This window comes from Pan paniscus, chromosome 13 (assembly GCF_029289425.2).
Source record: "Pan paniscus chromosome 13, NHGRI_mPanPan1-v2.0_pri, whole genome shotgun sequence".
Taxonomy (NCBI): Eukaryota; Metazoa; Chordata; class Mammalia; order Primates; family Hominidae; genus Pan; species Pan paniscus.
In genome coordinates, this window is record NC_073262.2 from 143,375,151 (window position 1) to 143,386,011 (window position 10,861).

At 61.8% G+C, this 10,861-nt stretch overlaps 1 protein-coding gene across 2 annotated transcripts; it reads left to right on the forward strand.

Moving 5' to 3' along the window:
* The first annotated feature begins 1,841 nt into the window (after nucleotides 1–1,841).
* On the forward strand, nucleotides 1,842–8,178 carry LOC117979297 (aquaporin-12B). Of its 2 annotated transcripts, XM_034953862.3 has the most exons (4): nucleotides 1,842–2,084; nucleotides 2,121–2,568; nucleotides 4,257–4,373; nucleotides 7,979–8,178. In XM_034953862.3, the coding sequence occupies exons 1-4, from the start codon at nucleotides 1,962–1,964 to the stop codon at nucleotides 8,176–8,178; spliced, it is 888 nt and encodes a 295-aa protein (XP_034809753.2). In that variant the 5' UTR covers nucleotides 1,842–1,961. The 2 variants fall into 2 exon arrangements, with proteins under 2 accessions (XP_034809753.2, XP_034809752.2); XM_034953861.3 differs by having other exon boundaries at nucleotides 1,842–2,568.
* The last annotated feature ends 2,683 nt before the right edge of the window (nucleotides 8,179–10,861 follow it).

Genomic DNA, 10,861 nt, shown 5'->3' on the forward strand with positions numbered 1-10,861 from the left:
ACTGTGGGGCCCGGTATCCATGATGCTGGACAAGGGGGTTCCCGCTCTGGAAGGAGGAGTCAAGGTCTCCAGTGGTGTAGGATTAGAATATGAGGAATCCGTCTGAGCTCATTCTCCACAGGATCCCACGAGGGAAAGCCTGGCTTTTCCCTGTACAGACGCCAGGCCTCTACAGGTTCCAGAAGGTTCCTCTGCTCCTCTGAGAGGGCAGGGCACTTGCACAGGGAACAGGCAGCTGAAGGCAGCCACAGCCCTACTGGAACCGGGGTTTCTCTGCCTTCTGGAGAGAGGTCAGTGGATGGGTTGGGGAGGGGGACAGGCAGCCTTCCTGTGGGAGTCGCAGAGCCTGGGGCCTCCCCTCCTTGGAGGCGACCAGACACCTTCCCTAACTGGAGGAAATTCTGAACCCCAGAACTGGAAAGGTCAAAGCTGAAATAAAATCGCCCCTTGTTTTGCGAGCTGCTGCCTCCTCTGTGCCCTCAGGCAGGTCCATTCCCTCCTGGTCTCAGTCTCCCCAGCTGTGCCAGGGGGACGCCAGGTGGGACCCAACTGGGTTTCCAAAAATAAAGGGAAATCTAAGTCTCAGAGAAAGGGGAGCTGTGGGCCAGGTTGGGGGAAGGGCCTCGGGTGCTGGAGTGAGTCCTGGGGGAGAAGGAAAGGGCTGTGGGGGGGACATCCAGAAGGTCCCATGTGCTGTACCCCGTATGGCCGTGGCTGGTTTCCCAGTGCTTGGGTGCAGACCCAGTGGACAGGAGCCATGCTGCAGGGTGACAGACGGCCCATCGCAGGGCCCGCAGGGCTCATGCCCCATCCCCTCGGGGTCCGGAGCTCTGGATGGTCCCAGCCCAGCTATCTCCCTCTGCAGACACCCAGGCTCAGCGCCTTCTCCACGCAGCTGTGGGCAGCTGGCCCCTCTGCAGGAAATTCAAGTGAATGGCGATGGCACTTTCGGTTTTCATCTCTGGAAAGCGCTTTCGGGGCGGGAAGGTGGGAGGGACGTTGATGTGAGGGGTGGTCCTGAGTTCTCCTGAGGGCAGGTGAGGGTAGTACAGGGCAGGTAATGTGGGGCTGGGGCAGGGGCTGCTGCCAACTCTTGACCACAGGGGACACAGAGCAGGTGGAGAAGGGTCTCACCCAGACCGGACCCCAGGCAGGTCAACAAGCTTGGGAGTCCCTGCTGAGGTGGGGACACAGTGGAGGTGCAGGGAGCCAGGAATGAGAGGACCTTCCCAAAGGCAGGGATGCAGCCCACGTGCAGGGGGCCTGGCCTAGGTGGGGACACAGCCAGGTGCAGGAAGCAGGGGGCGCTCACTCAAGGGAAGACATCTACAGGTGCAGGCAGGAGGGAACTTCACCTAGGCTGGGTCAAAGAACAGGTGCAGGAGCCATGAGGGGCCCTCCCAGGCGGAGACACAGTGCAGGTTCAGTGGGGGTTTCACCCCAGTGAGGACACAGTGCAGGTGCAATAAGCCTGGGGCCCTCACTGAGATGGGGACACAGCATCCATACAGGGAGGCAGAAATGGGGGCCTTTGTTCAGGCAGGGACCTGGAGGGGTTGCAGGGATCTGGGAGACCCTGACTCAAAAGGGGCCAGGTGCAGGGAGCAGGTATTGGGGTCCGGGACCCAAGAGCGCAGGTAGGAGGAGCGGAGCTCGGATGGAGGCTCTGAAGAGCTGGGCCAGTCTCCAGCGCCCAGGCCTGGCCGAGCGTGGCAAGTGGGTCCGGGTGTGTCACATGACCGGATGATGCCAGGCTGTGGGGCAGGGCCCCTGTGGCCACCCTGGCTGTGCACCTGGGTGGCAGCCAGTGGGGCAGGAGCTGGGGCTGCAGCTGTGGTGTTCCCAGAGGCCCAGGTGCCCTCTCCCACACTCCTGGGCCCTCTGGGTTGTGGGAACCGGCCAGCTCCTGCTCTGTCCCCTCAGGTGTCCTGCAGGCACAGCACCTCGGGGGGCCCAGGCCGATGGCAGGTCTTAACGTGTCCCTCTCCTTCTTCTTTGCCACCTTCGCCCTCTGCGAGGCAGCCAGGCGGGCCTCCAAGGCCCTGCTCCCAGTGGGCGCCTATGAAGGCTTCGCCCGGGAGGCGGTGGGCGCGGTGCAGCTCGGGGCCTGCTGCCTGGAGATGAGGACGCTGGTCGAGCTCGGGCCCTGGGCTGGGGACTTCGGGCCTGACCTGCTGCTCACCCTGCTCACCCTGCTCTTCCTGGCGCACGGGGTCACCTTGGACGGGGCCTCGGGCAACCCCACCGTGTCCCTGCAAGAGTTCCTCATGGCCGAGGAGTCTCTGCCTGGCACGCTGCTGAAGCTGGCGGCACAGGGGCTGGGCATGCAGGCCGCCTGCACCCTGACGCGCCTCTGCTGGGCCTGGGAGCTCAGCGACCTGCACCTGCTGCAGAGCCTCATGGCCCAGAGCTGCAGCTCGGCCCTGCGCACATCCGTGCCCCACGGGGCGCTCGTGGAGGCCGCCTGCGCCTTTTGTTTCCACCTGACCCTCCTGCACCTGCGGCACAGTCCTCCTGCCTACAGCGGGCCCGCTGTGGCTCTGCTGGTCACCGTCATGGCCTACACGGGTGAGCACTGCTTCCCCTTCCCCTGGGCCCCTCAGGACCTCTCACCTGTGTGGCCTCCATGCACACTCAGGCCTGTTCGCACCCAGGATAGGGGGCTGCTGGCCCGGGTGGCCAACAAACCCACAAGAAGGGGCGGTGATTTCCTGGGACCTGGCGGGTAGACGAGGGCCTGCGCTGGACATGGGGTGCGGTGGAGGAGCCTGTCCCCTGCCAGGGCCATCCTGCCCACTGTACCTCTCCCCAGTCCCAGCTATTCTTGGTCCTCCCAGAAGTTCTGCCTCTGGGGTAGTAGGGACAGCCGAGGCAGACGATTCAAGGCCCAGCCCAGTTTCCTGGTCTGGTATGGGAGTCCCTGCACCCTCTATCACCCCTTCCAGAGCGACAGGTCCTGTCCCACCTGCCACATTTGGCCTCCCTGGCCTCCTACTGACACCCGCATCCTGCGATCTCTGCCTGCACCTGGGCTGACCGTGGCACCCAGCTCTCATGGTCCCATCACCCCCTTGTGAGCTCCCTCCACTCAGACCCTCCGTCTGATCCAGTCCCCCATATCTGCTTTCCCTTCCGAGCGCTAGGCTCCACCACCACAAAAGCCTTTGCTCAGCAAGTTCCCAGGACAGGTGTCCACAGCGCTGGGGCTGCAGGGAGAGCCAGGGGAGGCCGGCTCGTGCTCCAGGCACCACAGGAAGGGCTGCAGGGAGAATGGTGCCAGGTCTCCTTCCGGGGGTCCGAGGTCCTAATCAGGACAGGACCAGCACTTAGGTCCATGGCACTGCCCACGACCCAGCACTGGGCAGACACCACGGAACCTGGACCACAAAGGCCACAGGAAGGTGCCACCAGAGCCCTGTACAGATGGGGAAACTGAGGCACGGGTGAGCGGGAGCTCTGCAGGGACACGGCTCTGTGGCAGATTGCCCGGGCCTCTGTCCTGGGTGGCACCGGAGAGCTCCCGTCAAGGGTCCTGCCTCCACGAGGCACAGAGCGCCTGGTCTCAGGGACGGAGCTGCCCATCCTCAGGGTCCTGGTTTACACCTGGGCGGCCGCAGACTCCATGTCCCTGTGGCCTCTGCCCTCCGCTAGGCCCACTCCCTGCTCTTCCGTGCCCAGAGGCAGGTCCCTGGTATTGGTGGATTCTGTTATTTGAGGTGGTCACCCAGGCCTGGGGCTGCAGGACAGTGGCCCGGCTGCGGCCGCCTTCCCTTGTCTCACATCACACAGCCATGTCGTCTTCTCTCCTCTGCTGCTACTCATTTCTGAGATCTCTCTCTGTCTCTCCTCTCTGTCTCCCTGTCTCTGTCTGTTTCTTTTTGTCTCTCTCTCACTATCTGTCTCTCTTAGTTTCTCTCTCTGTCCGTCTTTCTCGAAGGCCACATCCCCCAAGGTGGGGTGCTGGAGGGTAGCATGGGCGGGGCATGGGATCCGGGTGAGATGTCGGGAGGGTGTTGGACGGCCCTGGGGGGCCCCCAAGCTGCTGCCCCTGACCCAGACCTTGGCTGACCCGGCCTTGCTGCATTGTGTGTCCATCGGTGCGGGGGACCAGGCGGGGCTTCAGGAGCCGAGAGCAGCTCCCAGGCCTGCACACAGTGGGGCTCTCGGTGTGGATTCGGTGGCGGGGATCAGGTCCTGGCCTGCAGAGGGGCGTCAGGCAGGGCTGGGGACCAGGGCTGTCTGTGCTCTGCCCACAGCCGGGCCCTTCACGTCCGCCTTCTTCAACCCTGCCCTGGCCGCCTCTGTGACCTTTGCCTGCTCGGGACACACCTTACTGGAGTACGTGCAGGTGTACTGGCTGGGCTCTCTGACAGGTAAGGGCAGGGGCAGGGTGGGGTCCCTAGGGCTGCTGGGGCCCACAGAGCATCCTGGCACGTGGGGTCCTGCAGGGTGGAGGTGAGGGTGCCTGGTCAGTGCTCCTGGGGAGGTCCCTGCAGTGGGCACGGTGTGTGGGGTAGGGGCTGTGACGGCATGTCTCACTGGGGACACCGTCCCAGTGCCGAGCAAGCTGCAGCCAGGTAAGGAGGCCACAGGCTGGGGAAAGGCCAACCTTGCAAGGGGTGCTGGGCACACGGGGGATGGCGTCTGCTGTGGGGCTCCATGCACCTGGGGTTCCCGTCTCAGGTGGCATCTCCACACACCCAGAGCTAGGTTTCCCCGAGGGGGGCTCATTCTGGTGTCCCTAAAGCCTCAGGAGGCAGGGAGCCCCACTTAGATGATACAGAGTGCCATCGTGCACTTATAGGGCTGTGAGCATGGGGCTGGGGCAGCCGGGCCCTTTGCATCCTGGTGGGGCAGACCCGGGACTTGCTGATGCACACAGCGGACCCCAGAGCTCCCCCACAGTGTGTGCCCCTCCTTTCTTATATCCTGGATCCAAGCAGAGGAGCAGCATGGGGAGGTCATGGAGCCCCCTCTTGGACCTAGATCTGGGGATTCTGGCCCCTGGCTTCAGAGGCCCAGGTGGAGCCCACACCTTCTCCTGCACCTGCTCTCAGACACTCGGCTCCAACTCACTGAGGTACCAGAAGGGCAGCTGGGTTCCTATGGAATTCTGGAAGCTTTTTTCAGCTTCTGCTGGCTCTACACTGGGGAGGTCTCAGGGGCAATGCCTCAGCCTCCCCTTGGGGGGAAAGACAGGAGCTGGGGGTCTCTCAGGCACCTGGCCCTGCGATGGTGACACTGACGTCATGGTGATTTGTCGCCATGGTTCTGATGTGGTCACAGTCTCTCAGGCATGTGCAGGGTCCTAGGAAGCATATGAAGTGCATCAGGAACCCCCTCCTGCCCCCGTCGCCGAGGCAGCACTGCCCTCTGCTAGGAACAGCTCTGTGTTGGCCTCTCTGTCCCCACACACTGGGCCTGCAGGGCTTCTCTGAGACTCTTCAGTTCAGGTGTCAACCCTGGGCTGTCTCCTGGGATGTGGGGGGCAGACGTTCTTTCCTTGCCTCCCCACGCTCCTCCTGCGGATCCTTCACTCCGGGTGGGTCGGCCTCTTCCTCCTGATCAGCTCCAGAGCCCCCTCTAGTTCCCTGGCATGGAAACACGGCCCCGGTGAGCTGTGGTGGCCCCGGAGGCCTCTCCGCTCCTGCACAGGCCTTGCTTCCTGCGGGTGACGAGGTCTTGGACTCTCTCCTGCCCAGGCTTCTGGGTGCTTTCCTTAGTTCAGCACCAGTGCTCTGTGTGGGCAGTGTCTCCCCCGAGGATCCGCAGCTCCGGGTTACCCGCAGGCATCCATCTCCAGTACGGTGCTGCCCTTCACTGATCCTGGTTGTATTTCTGTTTCCTGCTTTCCTCATCGCCTCCTGTTTCGGTTGATTCCTTCTTTTTGGTGGTGCCCGTCTCACAGTAGCTTCCTGAGAACGGGGACCTGGCAGGTACACTTCAGACCTCCTCTGTCTGAAAATGTCCTGGTTCTGACCTGCACTTGAGTGTCGGTGAGGCCTGGGCAGGGTTCCGGGTGGGAGCTCAGTTTCGTCCTGAGTTTCTCAGGCCCCAGCCATGGCCTGTGGTGGCTTCATGGGCTACAAGGCAAAGGACGCAAACGAAGAGGCTTCACGTGACAGGGTTGTATGCTCAGCCAGCTCTGGAGGCTGGAGGCTGAGCTGGCAGCACTGACAGGGTCAGCTCTCCTCGGAGGCTGCTGGGGAGGAGCCTCCTGCCTCTTCCGGGTTCCGGGGGCCTCTGGCACCCCGGGTGTCCCCGGGCTTGGACAGGCAGCACTCCCATGTCTGCCGGTTCCCCTGGCCGCCTCCTCTGTGTCATTGTCTGTTCTCTTCATATAGGGACACCAGTCATTGAATTGGAGGTTCACTCTACTCAAGTATGACATCACCGTGATTTAACTAATTTTATGTCCCAGGCCGTATTCTAACAAGGGCACATTCTGTGTTCTGGGAAGGGTGTGTCGCTGGGGAAATACTCTTCACCCTGCTACAACCTCTCACTGTAGAACTGCCTCTGTGGAGAAGCCCAAAGGGCATTTGCGGCTTCTAGGAGCCAAGTAGGAAGAGGCTGGGATCCGTGTTTCAGGCGGGACTCCAGGCTTGGGCGGGCCTGACGCTCGAGTCCACATGCCCCGTCTAGAGAGGAACCTGTCTCCTGCCAGGGCCAGGGAGGGAGGCACTGGCTGCTTCTGTATTTTGGGGTTTGGGGCTCTGGAGCTTCCCATGCGGAATTGCCGTCCCTCCTCCTAGGTGAGTCCCAGGGCCACCCCATCCCACAGGGACCCGGGCGCCAGCTTCTGAAAGCATGGGGCATCTGCGGAAGAACTGGGTTGTTTCCCGGCTTTCGCCCCTGTGGAGGGGCGATCCGGCCCCTGCAAGTCAGCAGTGTTTGGTCGTCCACATGCTTGTCAGCCCCACGCTGTGCTCCTGCGTCTCTTCCCGTCTCATCCAGCTGGATGCTTGACACCTCTGACAGCATCCCTTTCCTGTCATCTTAGAGCAGCTTCAGGAACCCGAAAAACGGGCTTGTGTCCTTCCATTAACCTCCTTTATCCACAAGTTCAGTGTCAGCATGAGCCCTGGGGAGCTCTGAGGCTGCAGGCAGGAGCCCCGTAGCCAGGTGTGGACACGGGGCTGTCTCCCTGAGTGTGAGCGGCCACCGGCACCTGCTGGCAGCACCCCTGAGCAGGTCATCCCGCCTCCCTGGGCCTGCCCTCCTGGGAGCAGAGCTAGAACCAGTGTGGGCCTGGAGGGCTGAGTGAGGGGCAACTGCAGGCAAGCTGTAGGCACAGGGGCCACTGTCAGGAGCCACAGCAGCTGCAGGTGGTGACAGGCAGGGCCCCCTCAGGCCAGCCCTAGTGGAGCTCACACACTGTGGGTTAAATCCTTAGAGGACTGAGCTTAAACTTGAAGAGGATCCACTCTCCCCTTCTGCCCGGAACACCTGCCCTTCCCAATGACCTGGAAGGCAGGCGGGAATTTAGGAGTCTCTGCTCCTGGAGTTCTGGGAGAACGTTCACATGAGGATTCAGCCAGGCCCAGCCTCCCACCCAGGGGCACCCACATCTTTCTTGTCCACTCACATCCCCCACCTCTACGCCAGGCCACAGCCCTGCAAGCAGCCACCCTGGGACGCCACATCAGGTCCCGGAGGAAAATGGCCACAGAAGCTCTGGGAGTGGCTCAGGACAATGTGGGGGAGGGGAATTCCAGTCACTCATACCAGAGGGTGGTCCAGAAGTACAAGGAACCCCACCGGCTTGCCCCCGTCCCCATGGCTGGCATACCCAGAGGGAGGGGCATGACCAGGGAGGGAAGACCAGGACCAGGCAGGAGCCGGGCCTCAGGGTTCTTGGGGCTCCTGGCCAGGCTGCCTGGCTCCCCTGTCCTGGCACAGGCCTGGGAGTGGGTGTCCTGTCTGTGTTTGGGCCCAGGAGCCCCGCGGCCCCCCAGGGACCTGCCTTCTCTTGCAGGGATGGTCCTGGCTGTGCTGCTGCACCAGGGCTGCCTTCCCCGCCTTTTCCAGAGGAACTTGTTCTACAGCCAGAAGAACAAGTACCGAGCACCCCGAGGGAAGCCGGCCCCGGCCTCGGGGGACACCCAGACCCTTGCAAAGGGGTCCAGTGTCTGGGAGCCTGGTCGCAGCGGTGTTGAGGGGCCACATTCCAGCTGAGTGGCCTTGCTCTGTGTGAGCCCCGTGTGAGGGCCCTGCTTGTAGCTGGACCCTGGAACCCTCTGGAGCTAAGAGGGAATCCCGGTCCCCTCCCCAGAAGCCATTTGTCAATAAACCATTTCTAAGACCTGTGTGTCCCCCTGGGCCCGAGAGAGGCTTCTGGACGGGCGGGCAAGGGTGTGCGGCAACACGGTGAGGCTGGTCCGAGTCTCCCCATCTCCCACGGGCTCCTTCCTGCCTCTTGTTACAGAAGAAGCAGGAGAGGAAAGGGCAGGATGACAGGGAAGAGCCCAGGGAGTCCGCCAGGTCCCAAGTCTGCCAAGATGATGCTGCAGCCCTGGACATGCCCGGGAGGGAGCCCACAGCCACGGAGGCCTGAGACCCGCTGGGATGCTGAGGATGGCACTGGAGCCTGAGGCTGTAGGCTTGTGAACTAGGCACAGGGCACCCAGTCCCACGGGCCCTGAGTTCGTGACCCTCAGGACCATGGCCCACTCGTTGCCCAAAGCCAGGTCAATCACTGAGACCTTGGTGGCAGAACTGGGACCTGGAGGCATGGCACCTCCAGCCATTTCCTTCCCAAAGAACAGAGCCGGTCTGGAAACTTCCACCCAAAGGAGATAAGGGCCCTCTGCTATGGGTCCTGCTGCCCCACCCAGAGGGAGGAAGTGAGGTGGCCAGTGCTCCTGCCACAGGCTGTACCCCATTCTCTGGTCTGCAGCAGCCCTGGGTCCAGCTGCTCTGCTATGGGGGAAGGACGAGAGGAGAAAGCAGGGAGATGTCCTCGATGCTTGGGGCTACGGGACACCCCAACCCCAGTGAGACCTCCGCCCCGGCCAGCGTCCAGGCTCTTGACACCATCGCGAGAAGGAATTCAGGGGCGAGTTGGCAAATAGTGAAAGACCAGAGATTTCCTGGGAAGCCCAAAGCTCCCACTGGAGAAAGGGAGTGTGGCGCCCTCTAGAGTCCCGTCCCAGGCAGGGGCGCTGGGGCTGGAGGAATCCACAGGATTCCTGGAAAACGTGGAGATGTCTCAGAGCTGCGGCGCCGCCCACTTCTTACACCAAATCTGGGTGTTCTGGAGCCATCATGCGCTGGTGGGGGTGTGATGAGTGTGCCAATGAGCGCACCGTGAGGTCGCAGGAGACACCCGGGCACAGCCAGAGCCCTGTGGGGTCCAGGCGGTCTCAGCCAGCACGGCCACACCCCGGTGTTTTGGGTCCTGTCAGCCCCTTGCTTCTGCAGGGTTTCCTCTTGCTAGAGATGAGAAGGGGCTGCCTGGAACTTCCACTCCCCTCCAACCACCCTGTATTATTCCCGTCTCATGGTGCGTGGGGTTCTCCCTGGGGATGCCGGTGAGGCCACGTTTTCCTGGACGAGCGTTTGGTGGAGGGAGAGAAGGAAGAATCCTCTCCCCTCCCGGAGGCTGCCCCTTCACACACACACCCTTCCCCCCGCCAGAAACCCCTTCACACACACACCCTCCTCCCCGAAGCTGCCCCTTCACACACACACCCTCCTCCCCACCAGAAAGCCCCTTCACACACACACCCTCCTCCCCGAAGCTGCCCCTTCACACACACACCCTCCTCCCTGAAGCTGCCCCTTCACACACACACCCTCCTCCCTGCCAGAAAGCCCCTTCACACACACACCCTCCTCTCTGAGGCTGCCCCTTCACATACACACCTTCCACCCCTCCATAAAGCCCCCTCCCACCCAGGCAGAGAGCTGGCTCTTTCTGGAGCCCCAGGCTCCTCTTCCCTGCCGTGGAGTGGAGACAGGAATCCCATGGGACAGGCCTGAGAGCCAGTCCTGTGTGGCATCCAGAGGCCCCGATGGGGCTGCCAGATCCTGCCAGGCAAAGGGCTGCTGAGCACACAGGGGAGCCGATGGGGTGGGGCCAACCAGCTCCCCTCACAGACGTTCTGCGTGGGGGCCTGGCCATGCCTGGGTGTCACATGGCAGCAGAAGCAGCAGCAGGGGTTGGGGCCCCAGGAAGGAGAGGGGATCCTCCTCCGGTGGCAGCACGAGGCCCCTGGGTGCCGGAGGTGTGTCTGTTTCCCCACCAGTGCCTGCAGCCTCTGCACAGATCCTTCCAGGAGTGGAGGTCCTGGTGCTCAGGCAGTAACTGTATCAGTAACTGAGCATGGGAGGAGCAGACACAGCCTTATCCCAGTAACATAACCAGGAAGCTGTTAGAATTACTCCAGCTTAGAATCTCGAAATTCTCAACAAAATCCACAAATCCTGAAGCAAGGGCCACAGCATTGGACAGAAACGAGCACAATTTTCCTATAAGATGTTGGAGTATCCAGGTATTAATGCAGAAGTTTTGAAATTAATTTTTCTTACAGTTGAAGATACACTGATGGAATTCACAAACAGATGTTGTAAGTTGTGTGCAATCGTGAATTCACCTTCAGTCTCTCCTACGAGCTCCACAAGCACAGGAAACATCCGAGGAAACATAATCACGACAGATTTGCATCTACAAGCACACTCAAACTTATGCAAAAGTCATCTGTCTGAAGCGCGGACAGTTTTGGGAGTAGCCGCTCATCTGCTCTCGATGTGCTGAAATCTGCGCCTCCGGAGGCTCCGCAGAGCAGCTTCCCAGCTCGCCACAGCCTATGAGACACTCCCAGCAGCTCCGGAACGTTCCCTCTGCAGAAAGAGCCTT

What these genes read in the sequence shown, in the direction of transcription:
- LOC117979297 (XM_034953861.3), top strand. Translation starts at nt 1,962, where the DNA reads ATGGCAGGTCTTAACGTGTCCCTCTCCTTCTTCTTTGCCACCTTCGCC. An exon ending in CACCGTCATGGCCTACACGG is followed by an intron (nt 2,569 to 4,256) that starts GTGAGCACTGCT and finishes CTCTGCCCACAG; the next exon opens with CCGGGCCCTTCACGTCCGCC. An exon ending in CTGGCTGGGCTCTCTGACAG is followed by an intron (nt 4,374 to 7,978) that starts GTAAGGGCAGGG and finishes CTTCTCTTGCAG; the next exon opens with GGATGGTCCTGGCTGTGCTG.